Source organism: Vitis vinifera, chromosome 13 (assembly GCF_030704535.1).
Source record: "Vitis vinifera cultivar Pinot Noir 40024 chromosome 13, ASM3070453v1".
In the NCBI taxonomy this organism is placed as follows: domain Eukaryota; kingdom Viridiplantae; phylum Streptophyta; class Magnoliopsida; order Vitales; family Vitaceae; genus Vitis; species Vitis vinifera.
In genome coordinates this window covers 24,388,905-24,410,122 of record NC_081817.1, presented here as the reverse complement: position 1 = coordinate 24,410,122, position 21,218 = coordinate 24,388,905, and the positions used below count along the sequence as shown (strand labels likewise).

Here is a 21,218-nt window from a genome sequence, read left to right as displayed (position 1 = left end):
AATTAATAATAATCATAATAATAATAATAATAATAATAATAATTTCTAATAGAGATGAATTTCATAAAAGATACTAGACAAATGGTCCTAGTTCTCCTCTTCAAAGAAGGTAGGGTGGATCCATATCCATTGCTACCGAAGACATGGTCAAACTTCTGGAGTATTCATCTCTATTGCTTAAACGGACAAGGTTCATCATTTTTTATTTTCTTTTTTACTTTTACCATAATAATATAGAAAAGTTTAGTGCCAAAAATATCATAAACTGCATTTACTTTGTTTTAACGAAGCATTAGGCTATGTTTGATTATTAGAAAATATTAGAGAAAGAAAAAAAATGTTAAACTATATTTGATTCTCAAAAATTACTAAGAAAAGAAGAAAGTGTAAAGGATAATGACTTTCTCATACTTAATTTCACAATGAAAAATATGTATATATATATATTAAGTGAAATAAGTTTTTTTAAAAATATAAAAATAATTTATTAACTTTGAATTTATTTTTTATTTAATATATGATATTACATTTTCGATACATATTGAAAAGGTATATCTCGATCCTAGCATGAAAAATTGATTGTATTTAATTACTTAAAATTTTGAATCACATTTGATACATCATTTTAGTCGGTTTCATGATAAATTTAAATTATTTAGACAAATATTTTATTTAAATTACGAATTCATGTTTCTTTTCCTTTATTAGTAATATTAAATGAAACCATGAACAGTAAATATTCACTTTCAATTCTTTAAAAAATAATAAATGAAATTAAACTCTTTGTCACTTTCAATATCAACCTCAAAAAGAAAAATATTGTCACATACATAACCTCTTGTCATAATAATTTGAAAGAAAAACCCTAACCACAAATTGGATAAAGATCAAGGTGGCACATGGTCCCCATCCCCCACCAAACGAAGAAAGCCAAATTTCCTCATTGCTTGAAATGACCAAACAGGACTCATTATCTTGCCATACCTTTATGTTCATACCGAAATAAAATAAAAACCGTGATTAAAACTGATAGCATCACATATCACGCTTGATTAAACAATAGTGTCAAACACCACATCATTTGCATCAGGCTAGCCATATGATTTGGATCATATCTTTTAACGGACGTACACGGATCTAGAACGAAGATGGATTGCAATCGGACGGTGGAACTGGTCTGATCTAACCGTTTTTGTTTTAAAGTGTGTTTTAAATGGGATTTCATTGAACGGTGGAAAAGCTCGGTTGATGGGGTTTGAAGATGAGCGGAGATATAAAGAAGTTGGAGGGAGGGATGGGTTTTGGACGATGTAGAGGATTAAAACCTAGGGAAATGACCTGCACCCAATCACATTGCAGCTTTAGATCCTGGCTTCCTCACCACAACTTGAGATACGCCCCAGTACACGTGTCACCACATTTCCCAACCATTCAAAAAATACGAACCATCACTCCTCCCACGTGACACCCACTTCTCTCTGTCCTCTGGAACCCTCCCCAAGCCTCTTCGCCTTCTCTCTCTACTCTTCGCCCTCTCCTTCTGTCCCTGCGAGCTGTTGATGCCCTCTGAGTCCTCCGTTTTGCTTCAGTTTCTCTGCGGACAGCATCGGATTTGAAAGTCTCTTGTGGATTCGGCGATGTTCAGATCAGTTTGGGCGTGCATCTCGGATTTGGGTTTTGGCGTTCAGGTCTGCTGTGGATCCTTCGGAGATGTTTGATTGGAACGACGAGGAGGTACGCTGGTTTGGAATTTTGATAATTTGTTGGAGAATTTGTTGAGTTCGTGAGTTGCTTCATATTGCTTTGGGGAAAAATTTTGTGTGTTTGATTAGGAGTAGCTGAGCTCTCCTCTGAATTGCATTCAAAACGCGCTGCTTTGCTTGCTTCTTTGTTTTTTCCAAATGATAGTTTCTGAAGAATAATTAGAGTTTTTCATGGTTTAGGATTTTTGGACATTCAAATGCATTGAACAGAACAAGTTGTTAGAGTAAATTCTGAAAAATTTAAATTTTAGTGTTTGCGTTGGAAATACGAAATGAGTGATTTTTAAGGAGTGTTGAAAATTGGGTGGGATGTGTGGTTGGTGTTTAATTAGAGACTTGAAGCATTGACTTGCTTGGACATTTTTTAGTTAAGAAACAAGAAAGAAGAAAAAATGGGAATAGATCACTTAATTGAATTATAAAAATACACTCTTTTGATGTTATACTAGGGGAGGACTTGACTGTAAACCATAGAGTAGTGGCATTAGATGTTTACATTTGGAGATGGAGAGGAAAAAAAAAAAAAAAAGAGAGAGAAATTTGGAGTGAAAGAGAACCCAAAAGGAGAAAAATTAATGTTGTTTGGAAATAAATGATGATATCAGGAAAAAGCTTATGGATGAATAAGCTTATGTTGTGCAGAATAAGATGATTGATTTTCAAGAAAGCTAGGGCCTGTAAGCACATGTTGGTGGATAAAGAGGTTGAGATGAGAGGAATTGAAAATTGAGCATTATGAAAAGCTTGTTAAAAAGTAGTTAGGAGGACATATTTGGAAGAGATAAATTACCTAAAGGGTTGAAAGAAAACCTTTAGTAAGGCTCAGTTTAAGCTATGATGGCCTTTATTGCAATTATCTACAAGAGATGGAGAACGATGCCTGCATGCAAGTTTTTCCTCCATAAAGTGTCAATATTCCTCTGTCTACTTAATTGACTCTGCCTAATCCATCAACATGCCTCAAAAACCTGAGAAAGTCTTTTCCTACTAATAAATAAATAAATAAATAGATACGAATCTGACAAAGTTTTCATCTCAAAAACATTCCCACAAGGAATCTGTATCTCTAAAGCTAACTAGGAATTTACAGGCTTTGAGTAAGCCTTTATTATACTACCTTTGTGCCTTCTAAGTACATCCCAGTGTTTATCTGGTCTGAATGCTCCAAAGAGTAGCTGTCAGGATTAAGTTTTGAACTCTTTAAGGAATGGTGATTCCAAAATCCAAACTACTGAAGCCTCAGCCTAGGCCTTAGTCTTGCTGCTCTGCTTACTTTTGTCTCAAACAAAGCTAAAAGGAGCACCACTAAACTCTGAGGAAACTGCCCCCAAACAAGAGGTAAAATAGTTTACATTTCCCACAGGAACTCTGAGGCCTACTCTTGTTATTGGAAGTCCAGGCATTTTCTCTAACCAAACATGTAGTAGCAAACATGGCTTTCTGGAAAATCACTCTACCTCTTTGGCTGTCTGCCGAACCTCTAAAAGTAATGAATGTCAAATCTGCAACCGCTCTGGGAGAGCCTGAGAAATCCTTCCTACTGAAAGAGTCTATTCCATAACCCCAAAGCAATGGGGTAGTGGAGTAAAGATAATATCCACCAACTCACTTCAGTGAAAGTCAAAAAATAAAAAATATAAATAAGAATAATGTTCAAGACAGAAAGCTTTAAGGTCTTATGATCTGTAACAAGTGTTAGTATTTACCCTTTTTCAAGCCACTAACCATACAAAAGCTTTAACTTTTGGCGAAGGTTTAACTCCCCAAATAAAATTAGCTTGAGGAAAGGTGGTAAGGGATCACACTTAGAAAGGGCACAAAAATAGAACTTAAGAGGAGAGGAGGCCTAAGGGAACCTAGGTCTACATCCTCTCATTGAAGTCTCAATTATCAAGTTATAAATTAATGATTTATTTTTTTTTTTTTTGATAGGTAAAAAGCAAAATGTATTAAAAGGTGCTTGGAAAAGGCGCCCTAAGTACACACAGAGCATAGAAAATGCGCTGAAAGACAAGCAAAGGGAAAATAAATAAATAAACACTGTGCAAAAAAAAAAAAAAAAAACACATGCGTCCGGCATGCACCTAAACCAGAACTGCTAATGACTAATTAAACAGAGCCTAGACCTGACCCAACCTTCAAGTCACTTTTCCCAACCCTAGCTTGAACCCTCAGAAACCACTTTCCACCCACTTTTCTGGCTCCTTCTCTCTTGTCTGCTTGATTGAAAGTAATTAACCGAGCTCTCCAACTTCCAAAGCTCCCTATCAAAAGAGATGTAGACAAAGATCTCCTTTTAAAATCTGAGGCCCCCCTGTGCGACCCTTTCTAGCTTCTAACTTCCTCAATAGGAAGGCAACTTCCTTCTTAAAACCATCCACAGGCAATCTCAAAAACTTACTGAAGGAAACAAAATTAATGAATATTGACAGTTCAGATTATATGGAATAATTGTCTAGAAACATTTCTTTGTATGTTTTAAACATCTAGACTGTTATTGTATATGATCTGAGCTGTCGATACACAAGGTTATGACCTGGTAATTGGGACCATTCTCAACAAAAGTTTCTAGGAAAAATGAAAAACGTGATAAATATATTATTTATTATTTTTGGACATAAACTTTAGAAAAGGTTTGTAATTCTAGAAATTTTTTATCAGACTTGAGTGATGGTTAATCAAACATTTTCTGGGAATTTATTTCTTTACCTAATTTGCCTTTCTAGAAAATGGATTCAGAATGCTTTGTAACTGTGTAATTAGCTTAATTACAAACAAATTACCTCATAAAAATCTTTGTCAAAATTGTATTACCTACCCCAGGATTATTTTATCAGGTATTATGTGTTATAGGATTTTAAACAACTGCACCAATATGGATTAATGGATAAATCACCAAAAATTTAATTTTTTGCAATAGTTTTCTGTGAAGTGAATTATCAGTGAAAGCTTACTGAAAAAAGTTCTGGATTTTTCTCCAGCACAAGGATAGCATTATGGAAATTAACATTCAATCATAATTATCATTGTGATGATCAATGCTAACTTCGGTAATAGTGAGCACTTAAAAAATTTGGGAGATGTTGTAAGTATGTCCCACAATTTCAAAACATGTCAGAGAATTAGGTCAGTATTTTAATGAGAGACGATAGAAAGTTGGATTGCAAGATGTAATTTTGATATTAGTTTATGAAATGTCTACCATGATTGAAAAAGTTTCTGCTTTCAGGTTAACTGAAACAATAGGTAAATTAAAAATACAGTACATACCAAAACATACTCCTGATATAAAATTATGCCATTCAGTATCTGAAAAATAGAGAAATCCCAACTTATTTGGGTTGAATATGTCCAAATCAGATAAAATTTCATGATAAAATTCATGTTTATCCTATTTCAACGTATCAAAATAAATACAAATATCTAGAACAATCTATAGACTTCCAGACTTTGCTACATCCTTGACTTTGTATTTTCACGAAATGAATTTGGAGAATAAAAGGGGGTAAGCTGTGAAGACCTAAAGGGAAAATATTTCCATTCACACATCAATTTTGATGCATGTATTACAATGTCAATGTCCAATAACATGATGAATGCATGATAATTTTTTTTTTCTTTTTTAAAATAATGAAACATTTTAGTCATGGTGTTCAATAATAGCAAAATGCTTAAAGCACCATTCAATAAAATCCAAGATACAAGAACCAACAAAACCTAGAGCAAAGAATGTGTGTACTTTTACATGGCTTAATTATTCCACCAGCTTGGTTATGCCCTCAAAAGCTAAATCCACATCATGTAGTCTTCCTTGAGGGTTTTGGGGCCTTTAACCCAAGGGTGTCTAGCCTACCTTGCTCATTTGGGATTCTTACCTGAGAATCTCCACCTTCCATTACTAGATCCTTGCAAGCTAGGGTCTCTAAAGAGATAATCCATGGATATGAATCCAAATATTCTTTAACTCAAATGTGGTATGCACAAAATTCATAACCATGGCATTGCACCAAACTCACAATATCATGGAGGTAGGAGATTTAACATTTATTATCCGGTAAGGAACACCAATGCAACATGATTTTGATTAAATTAATAAAATATGGATCCAAGAAATCAATAATCAATAATAGGATTGTGAACTGTTTTCAAAGACTTAGATCTAGGCACAACAAATCATTTAGATTTTTTCAACTTAAAGTGATTTAGGAAAGATAAGAAGGAACAACAAAATAATTGTTGATGAGTGGGCAGAAAACCTTCCTAAACCAAAGAAGAGGAAAAACCTGCCTCTTTTTCTTTATCAGAAACCATCATTGTAGTTATATTGAATAAACAGAAGATGTAAGAAAGGAGAAATTCCCTTCATCTATGGATATGCATATGACTAAACAATAAGAGCTCCCCACAAAAACAATAATCCCCCTTGTTTTCATAAAAACTACCTTTCTGTGTTCCTTGTTCCACCGCGGTCCTGGATTCTTCAAGTTTACTCTCCTCCTTGCTTTGAAAGAAGACTCTTAACAGAAATCAAGATTTTTCCAGATTAAAATTAAGTGGAGGGAAGCTGCGTCTTATTTCTCCCTTATCTTTTTGAAAAAATTCTCTAATTATTAAGTTGTTTAATGATTCAAATGTTATGCTACTTATCAGCATTGCAAATCAGCTATTTGGCCAACATATTAGGGCCCTTTTAGGAGTCCAACCAAGTCCATACAATCAATAATTGGCTCTTTAGTCCATATGAAATTTTAGCCATTAAACCTATTGAATTCAAAAGAATTATTTTAAGTAAATTTTTAATAAAAATGAATTGTTTAGTTCTGATAAAAATAACTAAATAACTAAATAAATAAAATAGGTTTTAAGCTCTTATCCCCATGACCTACATAAAAGCTCTTATAATGCTCCATGCACATTTATGTAGGTCATGGCACAGGGCTAAGTTCTTTTATTGGAAGAGTTTTCATTTTATATTTTTATGATATTCTTATTTGGAACTCATCATTTGAGAAAAAAGTTAAAAGCTATCTTGGCATTGGTATACCATAGGGTTGAGAAGTGCTATGTTGACACGAAAAAGTACACCTTCACCTTCAGGAGTTCTGGTGTTATATATTGGGCTTTGTTATGTCTTCTGAAGGTGTAAAAGCAGCTGAAACAAATCTAAACTTCTGATTGATTTGCCTATTCTTTCATGTATATACATACATACATACATACGTATAAACACACACATGTGTGTGTACATGTGTGTATGTATATACGTATGTAGGCATATATACGTACATACATATAACATGAAACAAGGAATCTATTGATACGGAAGCAAGAAGTGCAAGAGTTCATGACTTGTTATTTGTAAAGAATTCATCTCTACCAATAAGATTATCAGCCTTTTCAAGTCTTCCAGAAGTGCTATTTGTTCAACCTTAGTGACCTAAACCCCCTCCAACTGGCTTCATAAGAGCCTGGACCAAGGCTTTCCTATGTTTGTAAAAGAAACTGCAGTGCTGAATCCACTTAAGTTGCTAAGAGGGACATCCATCAAAACTAAGTCTGTTACTGCCAAAAGGAGGAGAACACTAACAACTAGTACTCTTTCTCTCCATGGAATAGGAGTATCCTGCCTTCCAATGCCTCTAAATCAAGAAATTTAGCAAGTCTGTGACCTCTTCTACCATAAAACCACACAGATAAAATTCTGTTGGTCCATAGAATGGGAGTATCTTAGTCTATATCTTGGGAATAAAGTTCCGTTGATCCTCAAATATTAGTGTATTCCTCTCTAAAAGGATTTCCTATAAAGTGTCTGACCAAGCTCAATGTCATAGAACTTTACTCCTCAGTTTACTGCCAAACCTGGAAAGGAGGTAGTTAAGAACTCTAGGTGTCTTTCTGTTAATAGTCTTCTTATTTGCCTACGAAAAAAAAGGACCCTGGGTCTCTGTTGGGACCATCCACCTAATGCCTGCAGGCTGCAAGGGAGAAGATGCTGCAAAGGCCTATAAGTGAAAGGACACTGGAGGAACAAATGGTTAGTTTTCTCATCAGACTCTCTGCATAAAACATGTTTATCTAAGCAAGGTGTTTAAAAAATCTCCTGATTTAAAGTTCATTAGTATTTCATATCAATTTGACTGAGAAAAAACTAGTTTGATGCTTTGACATTCAGAGAAAATTTAAAAAGGGATTCAGAGGAAAAAGTGCCTAATCTCTTCAAAAGACCAACATCTCTTAGAGCACAAGTATGAGGAAGTTAAATCCCCTTGTTCATGATCATTAAGATTCCTATAAGGTCAAATTCCATATGGTGAATTGTCTGTGAGAGAGGAAAAAAGAGATGTGGGGCAGAGCTGGGGGAATGAGGAGCACAAAGGTTGACCTCCCCATCAAAGGTGTTCTCTTAGTCTGACTCTGTATCCATCTCCAACAATATGATTGGCATGCCAAGAAAAGTCCAGGAAGCCTTAAGAGAATGACTTTCCATGGTTAGTTATGTGATACTTTGACCACTAGGTTGGCAGCCTTACCCATTTGAATGCTAAAGATAGTAATATTTTTTTGATAGGAAACCACACATGAATATATTGATAGAAGAAAATAGTACATAAGGAGGATGAGAAATCCTCCTGCCAAAAGTAAAACTAAACAACACTAAAAAATAACATGACACTATACCGTCCCATTGGAACTACACACTGCTAGCCAATCTAGTTGTAAAACATTAAGGGGAATGCCCTTAAAACCCGCTGAGCAAAAAGCCCAAAACGAAGCGAGGAAATGAATGGAGTCCCAAAGATTCTCTGAATTCCTAGCTTTGTCCTCAAATATTCTAGCATTTCTTTCCCGCCACACAACCCAAATTAAAGCTATGCACACGTTTTGCCACAAAACCAACCCTTTCTTGGACTTGCCAAAACCTTTATAATTGATGAACATCATGTCTGAAATGCTTTTCGGAGGAACCTAATCCATCTTGGCTAGCTGAAATAGTCTGTGCCACAACCCCAACGTCACAGAACAATGAAGGAAGAGATGATCTGCTGATTCTCCTTGCTCCATACACAACTTACAAATGTCAGGGCTAAGAGCTTTGTGGGGTCTCCTCAATTGTAGCAAGTCATTGGTATTTACCTTCTTGTGTGCTACAAGCCAGATAAAGGCCTTAACTTTGAAGGGGACTTGAGATTTCCATACAAACTTAGTGAGGAAAAAAGGAGATGAATCAGGCATTTGGGACAAGGCTGTAAAGAAAGACTTGACTGTAAACAGTCCTGAAAACAATAAGGACCAAGATCTCGCATCTGAAGCAGAGGTGGATAAATTCATACAATCGAGAGAGCGCATGAGGCGTTCTAGATCTTCTATCTCATAATCGGTTAGATTATGACGGAAATTAAAGTTCCATGAGAAAGGGCGAGCCGAACCGAGAATAAAAGATATAAGAATATTTTTATCCGTTACTACTCTAAATAGTCTTGGATATTGGTCTTTGAAGATTTGGTCCCCCCACCACAAATCTTCCCAAAAGCGAATTCTTTCCCCATCTCCTACGACAAACCGAGTATACTTGGAAAAATCCTGAAAGACTTGTGCAATGGCCTTCCAAGGACAACGATGTGACCACCTGACTAAAGTGTTGGCATCCCAACCATTTGAGTGTGTCTCGTAGATGCTAAGAATGACTTGATGCCACAGAGCTGTACTCTCCCTAGGATACCTCCACAACCATTTCCCTAAAAGAGCGCGATTCCTTAAAGGAATATTCCCAATCCCCAAACCCCTTTTTACCCTTGGCTTACACACTGCATCCCAACTAACAAGATGATGTCTTTTACCTTCCCCAAGCCCTGACCAAAGAAAGTCCCTTTGCATCCTCTCAACTTTTGCAGCCATTAAAGCAGGAATCTTAAACAGAGAAAGAAAGTAGCTAGGGATATGGGATAGGCATGAGTGTAGGAGAGTTATCCTACCGCCTAAAGATAAGTAAGCCTTTTGCCACCCGTCTAATCTCCTAGAGATTCTCCCAATCACTGGATCCCAGAATCCACAAGCAGTTGGATTCCCTCCCAAAGGAAGACCCAGATAAAGTATAGTCCAATCTAAAGCCTTGCAGTCAAGCAACAAGGCTAACCTAAAGAGATGATTCTGATCAAGGTTGATGCCAAAAAGATTACTCTTGTCAAGATTGACCTTAAGCCCAGAAACTTGACCAAACACTAACAATAAACTCTTAAGAGTTTGCAATTCTTCCTCACTAGAGCTAGCAAAGAGGATGGTATCGTCTGCGAATTGCAGATGGGACACCCTACACCTATTTCTACCTACCCTGAAGCCCTCCAGCAAACTTCTTTCCTCAGCTTTCAACAACATTCTACTCAACACATCTGCAACAATAGTGAACAGGAAAGGGGATAAAGGGTCACCTTGCCTTAAACCTCTAGATGCCTTGACCCACCCTTTAGCATTACCATTCACTAGAATAGCATAAGAGACCGCTAAAGATAGTAATATGCCTTGGGGATTCTCCACAGCCATTTGCTAATAAGGCCCCCACAGCACCCAACAACTTTCCATCTCAATAGATGGTCTCTACTCTCTCTATCCCTTCTAGTATCCAAAAATTATGCAGTTTCAATGGGCAGACCACATTCTATCAGTTGTTTATTTGAAATCTCAGCACCTCTATGAAATCTAGCAATTATATCAGATCTAGGGTGATGGTCTCTATGCCCTTTATTCCTTTGAGCATCCAAAAAGTATGAAGTTTCCTTGGACAGACTACATTCTATCAGCAGTTTTTTTGAAATCTCAGCATCACTATGGAACCAATAGCAAGTGCATCAAATCTGAGATGACTAAAGCTTCTGTTCTATGCTTATTGGACTTCAGGAAAGTTTTTGGTGGCATGCACTGCATTACACATGAGCATTCTAGCTGTTCCTAACCTAAAACAAAATTCAGTGGCTCACTTTAATGGGAACTCAATGACACCAAAAAGGAGATAGGCCACATTCCATCAGCGGCTTATTAGAAATCTCAGGACTACTATGATAATGATTTCTTGTGTATCATATCTAAGATGATCAAATCTCCTGTTCTACACTTGCTGGACTTCTAGAAAGTGTTGGGTGGCAATCAATGCATCACAAACGAACATTGGAGCTATTATTAAGCTGAAAACTCAATGATACAACAAAGAGACGCTCCATATATAGTGCTAAGTTCTATGCAGCTGTGAAGGGCTCAAAAAATTTTACCTTGTCCACAGAAATTTTATATATATTCTCCTCAAGAATCTTTGTATTCAACTCCCGAGCACTTTATATCATACAAAGCATGGAGCTTGTGTTGTCTATCTGTTGTTCTAAATTACGAGTTATTTTGGAACATGCTGTGGGCTATGTTGGGTATGTGAATGAATATTCATATGCTCATCTCCAAACTGATGTTTATTGGAAGTTGTTAACCGTAGTCATGACACTCTCTTCCATGTGCCTTCTGAGTGACTCACCAGCAACTTGGGCCAACATCTTGGCATTGTTTTAATAACCATACTCCTGGTGGTTCTCCTTTTGAAATTGCATGTGGATTGAAGCTCATGATGCTTTGCTAATCTTGTGTTTTACTCTTTCTTGGTTAGTGATAGCTGTGATTATTTTGCCTTGCATGTACAAAGTGTACATGAGTGTGAACGCTTTTTACCAGTAGATCATTTTGATACTTAATGAGAAAGATTATGCCATGTGTTCAATTCACCAGGTCCTTTAAAATTGGGTGGAGTTAATGAGATTAATCCTTAATGTATAAATATATGGAAGGTGGCGCCTACTAGTGAGGGGTGTATTTATTAATTTATATTTTTATATCTTGTCATGGTTCAAAGTATCAATTGATTCTAAGAGGACTTGGCCTAGTCATATTTGAAATAATTGTACTTGATGCAAGTTTAAAAATTGATTTGAATTTTTCTACAAATTGATCAAGACAACCAATCAAGGTTGAGTCACACTGAGAGTTGCAACACCAAAACAAAACTGAGAAAATATAAGGATTTCTGTAGTTCTTAGAGATTTGCTGTAGTAATTAAAAAAAAAAAGGGGGGAAGTGTGATTGGATTATGATGGATAGTAAAGAAAGAAAATATTTGAGGGGAAACTCATTTTTCCTGACTTTTTAAAAACCATACTTGCTACTCGAGTTCCACCTACAACACTTCCATGATTAAAACATGAGATTTGGTGTTTGATGTTGCTACCAAAAGCTTGAAGCAGGAGTAAAAAAGTCTCCCTGTAGCACATCTCTTCTCAAATCTTCTCTTCTCAAACAAGTGAAATGAAAAAAAAAAAAAAAAAGGGAATGAATGTTTTAATAGTTGGATAGGTAGTGGCGAGTCGGTACGGATCTGGGTCTAAGTATTAGGTATTGGACATAGGAGATATTTAATAGAAAAAGAATAATGGATATGAGTTAGTGATAATGAGTACTTATGATATATTAATATAAAATGGGTAGTATATGTGTTTAATGTTTGATACAAAATGGATAATAAATATGCATAATTGTTATTAAGCTCAATTGGCTTTCCGTTTGTAATTTAAAAGGGTTGGACAACAATGAGTGGAGCTTTGTTCAGAATTGATGTATATCCTTAAGTAGACTAAACTTTTTGTATAGATCTCCTTGTATGGTGGAGTTTATTCATACTTTGATCAACTTCTTGTATTTTATGGGGAGGACCCCTCATCCTTCTTGTGTTCTTTTTATCTATAATTAATACATCTTCATTTGTTTATAAAAAAATAAAATAAGTTTGGATAATGTTTTAATACAAAATTAGTAATTGACTCATGTTTGGGTCCATTACATCTATTTAATAAATAATTGTAGGTTATTGTTTTCTAATTTTCTTATTTCTTAATATTTAAATTGTATTAAACTTAATTGAGTTGATTTTAGCATGAACTTCTACTTTGATGTTTTTAGCATAAATTTATGTTAGAAAGAGGACCCCTCATCCTTCTCGTGTTCTTTTTATTTATAATTAATACGTCTTTGTTTTTTATAAAAAAATAAAAATAAATTTGGATAATGTTTTAATACAAAATGGGTAATTGGCCCATGTTTGGGTTGATTATATTTATTTAAATAATTATAGGTTATTGTTTTCTAATTTTCTTATTCCTAAATATTTAAATTGTATTAAACTTAATTGAGTTGTTTTTAACATGAACTTTTACTTTGTTGTTTTTAGCATAAATTTATGTTAGAAATTCTACAATTATTTAAAAATTAAAACCAAAGTCATAATTAGTTTTAAAAGATTATGATTGGTTAATGTTAAAAATGGTTTGGTAACTTAGGTATTTTTGTATTTGGAGGATTCTTGATATCTCTCCTAATACATGAGATTCTTAATATTTTCTAATTATCTAGGATTCATGGTACTTCTAATATTCCATATTTCCTTTATATATATAGTTGTAAATCAAACACTTATAAAGGGAAGAAAAGTTGAATTTTGTTTGTTTCACAAGATAAGAATATCACTAGAACTTATTGCGGAAAGCTGTTAGAGATACATGTTCACAAGATAAGGATATTCCTACTACTTAAAATTTGTATACAAAGAATTTTAAAAACAAACATTATGGAAGATCTCTACATGAGTATTTCATTTTGCTTAGATAGATGTAGGAGAGGTTGAATATAAATCAACATCCCTTGAAGACTCAAAGAAGGGGATTACAATTTCAAGTTTTTCCATTGGTTGGCTAGTGGAAGGAGGAATAGGAAGTTCATCTAGTTCTTGGTGAATGTGGAAGGGACAACTTTAGATGATATTGAAAGTATCTTTGAGGAGATCTTGAGTTTTTTTAAAAAGTTAAATTCCAATCTCACTGATGATTTTTAAAGGTTAGAAGGACTGGATTGATCTCCAATTTCATGAGAGAGTGTTAATCGATTGAATGGGTTTGTGGTTGATTTTTTTTTTTTACCTAAAATGCTTGATTAGTTGATGGAAATGATTTGTAATTTAAGGCAGATGCAAAATGAATTATTGAAATATTGCACAAAAAATGGATTAAACAAAAACATACTTATTAGTTATATATTTACTTAGTAATGACATTAACATTGATACTACTAGTTGCAACTACTATTATAGATAGAATAATTATTTATTTATTTATTAATATTGTGATAAACTTGAGTGCAATTGAATGGATGAACAATTACTTGACATTGTTCATTGATAAAGACTTGTAATAACATTGATAATAAGGCGGCCATTGTGCAACACTTGAAAATATTGAAACTCATAAAGAATGGGTATAAATGTGTTTGATACAAGTAATATTTAAGTCTTTTTATTTGGTATTGCTTAAAATTTTTCTTCCATCAGCAAAAGTTTTGTTTTCTTTACCTTGAGATGATGTAGACATTTTATCATCTTCAAGTTTACAAGATTTTCTAGTTTATCCTAAAAAGGCAACAAATTGTAGGAAGATGCTTGAACATGAGTACGTTTGTGATTTTTTACATAGTTCAAATTTAAAGTGTGAGCAAGTCAGGACTTAAATACTAGGATATGGTCCTTTCATAGCACTTCAACATGCTTATTGTTACCTTAAAGAGGAAGAGAGTCGTCCTAAGGTTTTTTTTTTTCACTAAAAAGGCCTAATAGATCTTTTCATTAATTAAAAAGATCAAGAAAGAGGAGACATCCTTCCATAATGTACGAACTTAGATCAAGACAAGGGAATGGATACCTTTACATGGATCCATTCTCTTGAACAAACAAGAAAAATTATAAAAAATGAAACAACATTCAAAACAAACATTAGATAGACTTAAGGAGGAGCATGATCTCTAACAAAAGATACCAATTGCTTTGCTCCTTTTTCAACTAGCCCATCTACCACCTAATTAGCTAAGCAAGGAACCCATCAAATGGAGCATCCTAACCTTGTAAAGATGTTGAATATTTGGCACAACCACCCATCAAGTCTCCATAAACCTCCTTCTCTTTTAGCCACCTATGATATAACAGTAGCAAAATCCTCCTCCACCACAAAACTAGACAAACCCAAAGCTTTGCTTATATAAGGCTCTAGAAGTTCTATAACCTTGATGTTAATAGCAAAACTATCACCTTCAGGTTTAGAGTATGCTTTGATTACTGAACCTTGATGATCCCTAAGTAGATCACCAATCCCACATTGTCCTAAGGTGCCTAAAGAACATCCATCAAAGTTAAATTTAACTACTCCTTCAATTGATGCCAACCAAACTTGTGAGGTTTTTTTTACCAACCTCCTTAACTTGCATATAAACCACAAATCTAAGAATATAAGGCTCAAGTGGTGTCTCTGAAGACCCTACTAGTATAGGCAAAAACAAAGGAAGAAGAGTAAAATAAGTCCCAAACTACATCCGTTGTCCTTCTAGTATCTTATAAAATCCTCACATTCCTTTCCCCTTAAATTTGCCAAATCATACTAAGGCTTGCAATGCCCTATACAATCTTTTCTTTTGCATGATTCCCAAAACCTTTGAAGGAAAATGGTCATCATCTCCACTATCGAATATAGCGGTATCTAATCTATTCCTACAAGATTGAATAGTCTGTGCTTTCCTTGCACATAATAAACCACTCTACATTTAGAGTCCTAAGAGGCCTTTATTTATGGAGCATGTCATTAGTATTAATCCTCTTACTATCCACAAGCTAATGTAAAAGCCTTTACTTTAGAGGGGGTTATAGATTTCCAAATGAATATAGCTAGATTGAAAGGAATAAAAGAGTATGAATGTGAAAGGGCTTTGAAGAAAAACTAACTTAGAACAATCTTGATGAGATCAAAAGACCAAACCCTCACATTAGGGTAGGGAAGTGATAGATACACGTGCTTTAGAAGACATTAAACAAGCTAATTCCTCAAATTCATGATTCCTGAGAGTTCGGCGAAAGTTAAAATTTTAAGATGAGGGGAATGAAGGTACAAAAATTGTGGAAATAGAGAAGTCTCTTTACCTCACCATTGTAAAAAAGATTCAGGTATTGACTACAGAATGGTGAATGTTAGCATTTCATTGTAGCACACCTATGGATCACTTAGATCTATAATTTGTGTCCATTAAAGGTAATCAAAATGGGGATATTGGATATTGAGGTGTCAAGGAATATGTGCTTACTCGTGATAATCAAAATAAACTTGTGTTATGAACATTGGCTCGACCTAAGCATACAAGGATAAATGTTCGAATTTATATCTAGAGTTTCAACCTCTACATGCAACTCAACCTTCCAAAGGTACTTTTCCTTTGAGAACCAATTGCTAATGGTGTTTTTTCTTCCCTATCATTTGATCATAGATCTAAAAGGTTAGTCAATCTACCTTAGAGATTGTGTTATCTATAAAAGAGTATGAGCGACTCCATAGCTATCGTGCACAACTAGAATAAACCACTTCTACATCTTCCTTTGCACATTTAGGTATTAAACGTGTACTCTTAGTTCTTTTGTATTTTTTCAACCTATTGGATCATTAAGTGAAGAGCCACTTATCAATGATAAGTATGCTCTTATTTTCTTAGTGTTTTATTTGGTTTGTTTAGGGTGAACTTGGAGTTTGAAATGGTTCATTATTTTCGATTTTTGATTGGCCTCTTACCTACTTGGGTCTTCCTTTGAGGGGGTAATCCTGGAGTGGCTTCTTTTTGGGATCTAGAGTTAGATAGGATTTTGTGTCAGTTAGATGGATGGAAGAAAGCTTTTATATCTTTAGGAGGTGGAAAAACCCTTGTGCAATCATGTTTATCATTTATTCCCACTTTTTTCCTTTCGATTTTTAAGGTCCCAATTACATATAAGATTGATAAATTGTAAAGAGATTTTCTTTGGTTGGGTCTTGGGGAAAAGAAAAGAGATCACCTAGTTGGTTGGGATGATGTGTGCAAACCAAAAAATGATGGAGGATTTTTGTTATGGAGAATCTCCTTGAGGAATAAAGCCCTTTTAGGTAAGTGATTGTGGAGGTTTCCTAAAGAGAGTAATACTTTTTGGTGTAAGGTCATTTTAACTATTTATGAGTTGCACTCTAATGTTGGGGTGATGAAGTTTGAGACGATTCGCTAATACGATATGTACCCAACATGCTTTTTACGGGTTTGAGTTGAGTATAAATGGATTTGGGTCAAATTCATGTCAACCTACATAACCCTTTTAATAAGTAAGTGATTTTTGGGTCAACCTGCATAATAGGAATTTGACCGAATTGACCCATCTAATAATCTTGCTATTAACTTAATTATATTTTTAAACTATTTAACCTATATTTGACTCATTTTAAATTTGTTTTTAAATAAATAGATCGATTAAGTCATAAATATGTTTGGTTGAAACATTAGTCATATAGACATATATAAGACCTAAATCAACTTGATTATTAAATAGGAGGACCTGATTATTAAATGGGTTGAATGGGCTACACAACGTGTTGCCTATTTAATAATTAGGTAATATTTGGGTTTATGTTTTGACATTATTATTATTTGTGTTGGGTTTGGGCTGAGCAATGTAATAGAATACCTAGGCTTTGACATGACACAAACATGACCCATCAACATGAATTGCCACCCCTACTCCAATGGTTGGGATGCTAACACTATTGTTAGGTGGTTGCATCCCTACCCTTGGAAAACTATTTTTCAAGTTTTTAATGATTTTTCTATATTTACTTAGTACTTGTTGGGAGATGGTACTAAAATTTGTTTTTGGGAGGATATCAGTTGGGCGAATGACCTTTCAAGCTTCAATTTCCAAATCTTTTCTGAGTTGTAAGGTGTGGAAATGTGCATGTATCATCATCTGTAGATCGATCATCTACCCGTCCATCTTGGAATTTTAATTTTCATCAAAACTTTTCTGATTCAAAGATTGAGGACCTAAATAGCTTCTTCTCTTTTTGCTACATGTGTACCTATCACCTTTCTTTTTAGATGAAAGGGTTTGGTCTTTGACTCCCTCATAACTTTTCTTTATGAGCTTTTTCTATAAAAATCTCTCAATCTATCTAGTTTATCTTATCTTGACTCCTCTTGCTCTTACTAAGTTAATCTATAATTCAAAAGTTCCACTAAAGGTTAGAGCTTTGCTTGACTTGTGGCTAATAAGAAGGTTAATACCAACAACTTGCTTTAATTGAGGAGACCCTAAAAGCTATCAACCTGAACCAATGTGTTATGTGCTCAAAGAGTAGTGAATTGTCTGATTATCTTTTTCTACATTGTCCCATTGCACTAGAACTTTGGCATAAATTGTTCTACATAGTCAATCTTGAGTGTATTCCTCCTAGAGGCATAACAAAGATGTTGGGAATCTCCTTTAAGGGCATTGGCGGTCTACTCAAAGGAAAGACTCTTTGATAGGAGGTGGTCTTATGTTTGATATAGTTCATATGGTTGACAAATAATGCAAGGATATTTGAGGATAGATAGAGATTTATGGATGCCATTTGGGATCATATTTTTCTCTCCCTCTTGGTCCTTTGTTACCGAGCCTGTTGTGGATATTCCTCTGAATATTTTAATGCTAGATTGGAAGAGGACATGCTACTTGAATAATTCAAAGAAGAAAGTTATGACTCCCTTCAGTAGGTTCAATTAAGTTAAACTTTAATGAATGTTCTTTAGGTAATTTTGGACAGACAGGTATTGGAGGAGTGATTAGAGATTCTTCAAGTACAATGTTGAGAGCTTACTTTAAGCATGTAGGAGTAGGGTTGGCCATTGAGGCATAAATGGCATTAGTGGAGGGTTTACTGTAGACTAAAGCTTTATGTTGATCTAAGCTAATTATAGAGGGAGATTTTTTTGTTGTAATATCTTAGGTGTCTAATAAGGAGAGAAGCTCATGGAAGTTTTACAACTGGATGTACAAAATCATAGAGGTTGCTAGTGTAAAAATGTTGTTTCTTTAGGGTCTTAAGAGTTTTGTTACCTAATTAAAGGAAGGTAATATGTAAAAGCATGGTAGCTCTTGTATGGTAATTAGGAGTTGTTAAGGGACAATTTTTTTTTATTTTTTTTTATTTTTTTTAGTGTAGACAATTCTTGTCTAAGGTTGCATTTGATAATATGAATAACCTTCCACATTCAACTCATGATCCTATTGTAATGAAGATTGAGATTTCAAGTGCAAGTTCAACATTAAATCAACCTAAGCGTACAAGGATAAATGTTAGGATTTACATATAGAGTTTTGACCTCTATGTGTCCCTAAGCCTTCTAAGGACACTCATCCGTTGAGATCATAACACCATAACATGAGAAGATGCTAAAAAACTAATTGAATTTTCTTATGTGTTTGAAGGATGAGACATACCTTTTACAAATGGGCCCATTGCTTTCATATATGGAGAAAGATTAAGATAGGGTTCCTAACTTGATATGATCATGTAGTGATTGTCGTGGCCTTTGCAAACTATGAAACAAACATTTACAAGGAGTGAGCTAAGAAGAAAGTGAGTGAGCCCCATCGAGCGGTGTAGTTGTGAGTGCTAGGTGGTTTGGAGAATACTTAAAGGATGAGACCTTAGAATGAGAATTCGATCACACCCAAGTGAGTGAGCTTTAAATCCTAATAGCGGAGAATGCAATGTTGTGAAGAAGAATCGTATCAAACTTAGAACATACGAGGAAGTGTTGACCATCATTGGCATAAAAATAACAGGCATGACATTGAATCAACCTAAGTAAACAAGGGTAAATGTTAAGATTTACACCTAGAGTTTCGACCTCTATGTGTTGCTAAGCCTTTTAGGGGTGCTCATCCTTTGAGAACCTATTGTTGTTGTTTTTTTTTTTTTTTTTTGATAACCAAGGAACCTTCCTTGGGCAAACCCTTAGGACTCATTCTTTCCTATTACTTGATTCTAGATCCCAGGTTGATCAATCTACCTTAAAGATTATTCACAAAGTGAAGGGTCATTTAAGTTACAATTGATAACTTTTTATGCATATTTATTTTGTAATACATTGTTGTTGTGTTTAATGTGCATTTTTAGGTTCTTAATGCATAGTGTTTCAATATTGTAATATGAAATTGGGCATGAAACAAAAAAGATAAAACACTACAAAAACATAAACCATAAAATGGAGGTTGCTTATCTTATATTTTTTTCCTTCAATACAAGCAGATTTATAAGCTAAGTTTTGTAACCACAACCCTTTATTTTAGGAAAGAAATTATCTAAATTAAATAAAGAGAATCGAGGATATTCAAACCATATCACAACTAGCAATTAGAAATAAAACCAGGTGACAAAATATCCTATATTTAGAAAACAAACCAAATCTTGGATTTTATCCTTATCCTTTGAATAAGGAGGATATGCGATTCTCTACACTCCCCCCTAAGTTATACTAAACACATTGAATAGACCTAGCTTGTCAACCAACTTCTCAAATACTAGCTTGAATGATCCCTTAGTCATAAAATCCCCAGTTTGTTGTGATAAAGGCATATAAACAACACAAATGCTCCCTTCTTCGATCTTTTCCTTGATAAAGTGGAGGTCCACCTCTACATGTTTTGTTTAATTATGATGAATTGGGTTATGAGAGATGGCAATAACAACCTTATTGTCACAGTAAACTTTCATATGCTCATTTGTCATAAATTTCAATTCATCAAACAATATCTTCAACCAAAGTACCTCACAAATCCCATGTGCTAAAGCTCTAAATTTTGCCTCAACACTATTTTTAGCCACCACTATTTATTTCTTACTCCTCCAAGTCACTAAATTCCACACACAAAGGTGCAATATCCGATTGTTCACATCTTGTCTTTCATTGATCCTACCTAATCTGCATCTATAAAAGCCTCAACACTCCTCTCTTCACTTTTCTTGAAGAATAGACCTTGTCCTGGAGTCCTTTTGAGGTGTCTCAAAATCTAAGACATGGCTTCCATGTGTTCTTCACAAGGAGAATGCATATACTGGTTCATGAAACTTACTACAATGGCAATATCTAGTATGGGAAAGATAGATAAGGTTTCCTACTAAATGTTGGTATCGACCTTTATCAACTAGTGCACTTTTAGACTATTCCCTTAGCTTCAAATTAGGATTTATGGGGGCGTATCTGTAGGCTTAGACCCTAACATGCTTGTCTCCTTCAAGAGATCTAAGACATACGTCCTTTGAGAAATTGAAATACCGTTTCTATTTCTTGCTACTTGCACACTAAGAAAATATCTTAATAAGCCTAGATCTTTAATTTCAAATTCTACCGCAAGAATATTTTTGAGTCTTTCCATCTCAACAATGTCATCACTAGTCAAGATTATATCATGAACTAGATTATGAGTCTTACCCCCTTGCTGACAAATAGACTTCATGAATCTACCAAGCCAAACTCGTGGGGACTGTTTTAGTCCATAAA

At 34.6% G+C, this 21,218-nt stretch overlaps 1 protein-coding gene across 3 annotated transcripts in view; it reads left to right on the top strand.

The window, feature by feature from the left end:
- The first annotated feature begins 1,437 nt into the window (after positions 1 to 1,437).
- The window catches only part of LOC100248068 (protein LNK2), a 56,699-nt gene continuing 36,918 nt past the window's right edge, over positions 1,438 to 21,218 (top strand). For 2 of the 3 annotated variants that reach the window (XR_002031514.2, XR_787324.3), the window contains exon 1: positions 1,438 to 1,734. Coding sequence is in view for 1 of the 3 variants with exons in the window: in XM_002269785.5 (XP_002269821.2) it covers positions 1,711 to 1,734 (24 nt within the window). In the remaining 2 variants the exon portion in view is untranslated. The remainder of the gene's footprint in view (positions 1,735 to 21,218) is intronic. The other variant, XM_002269785.5, reaches the window with a different exon arrangement.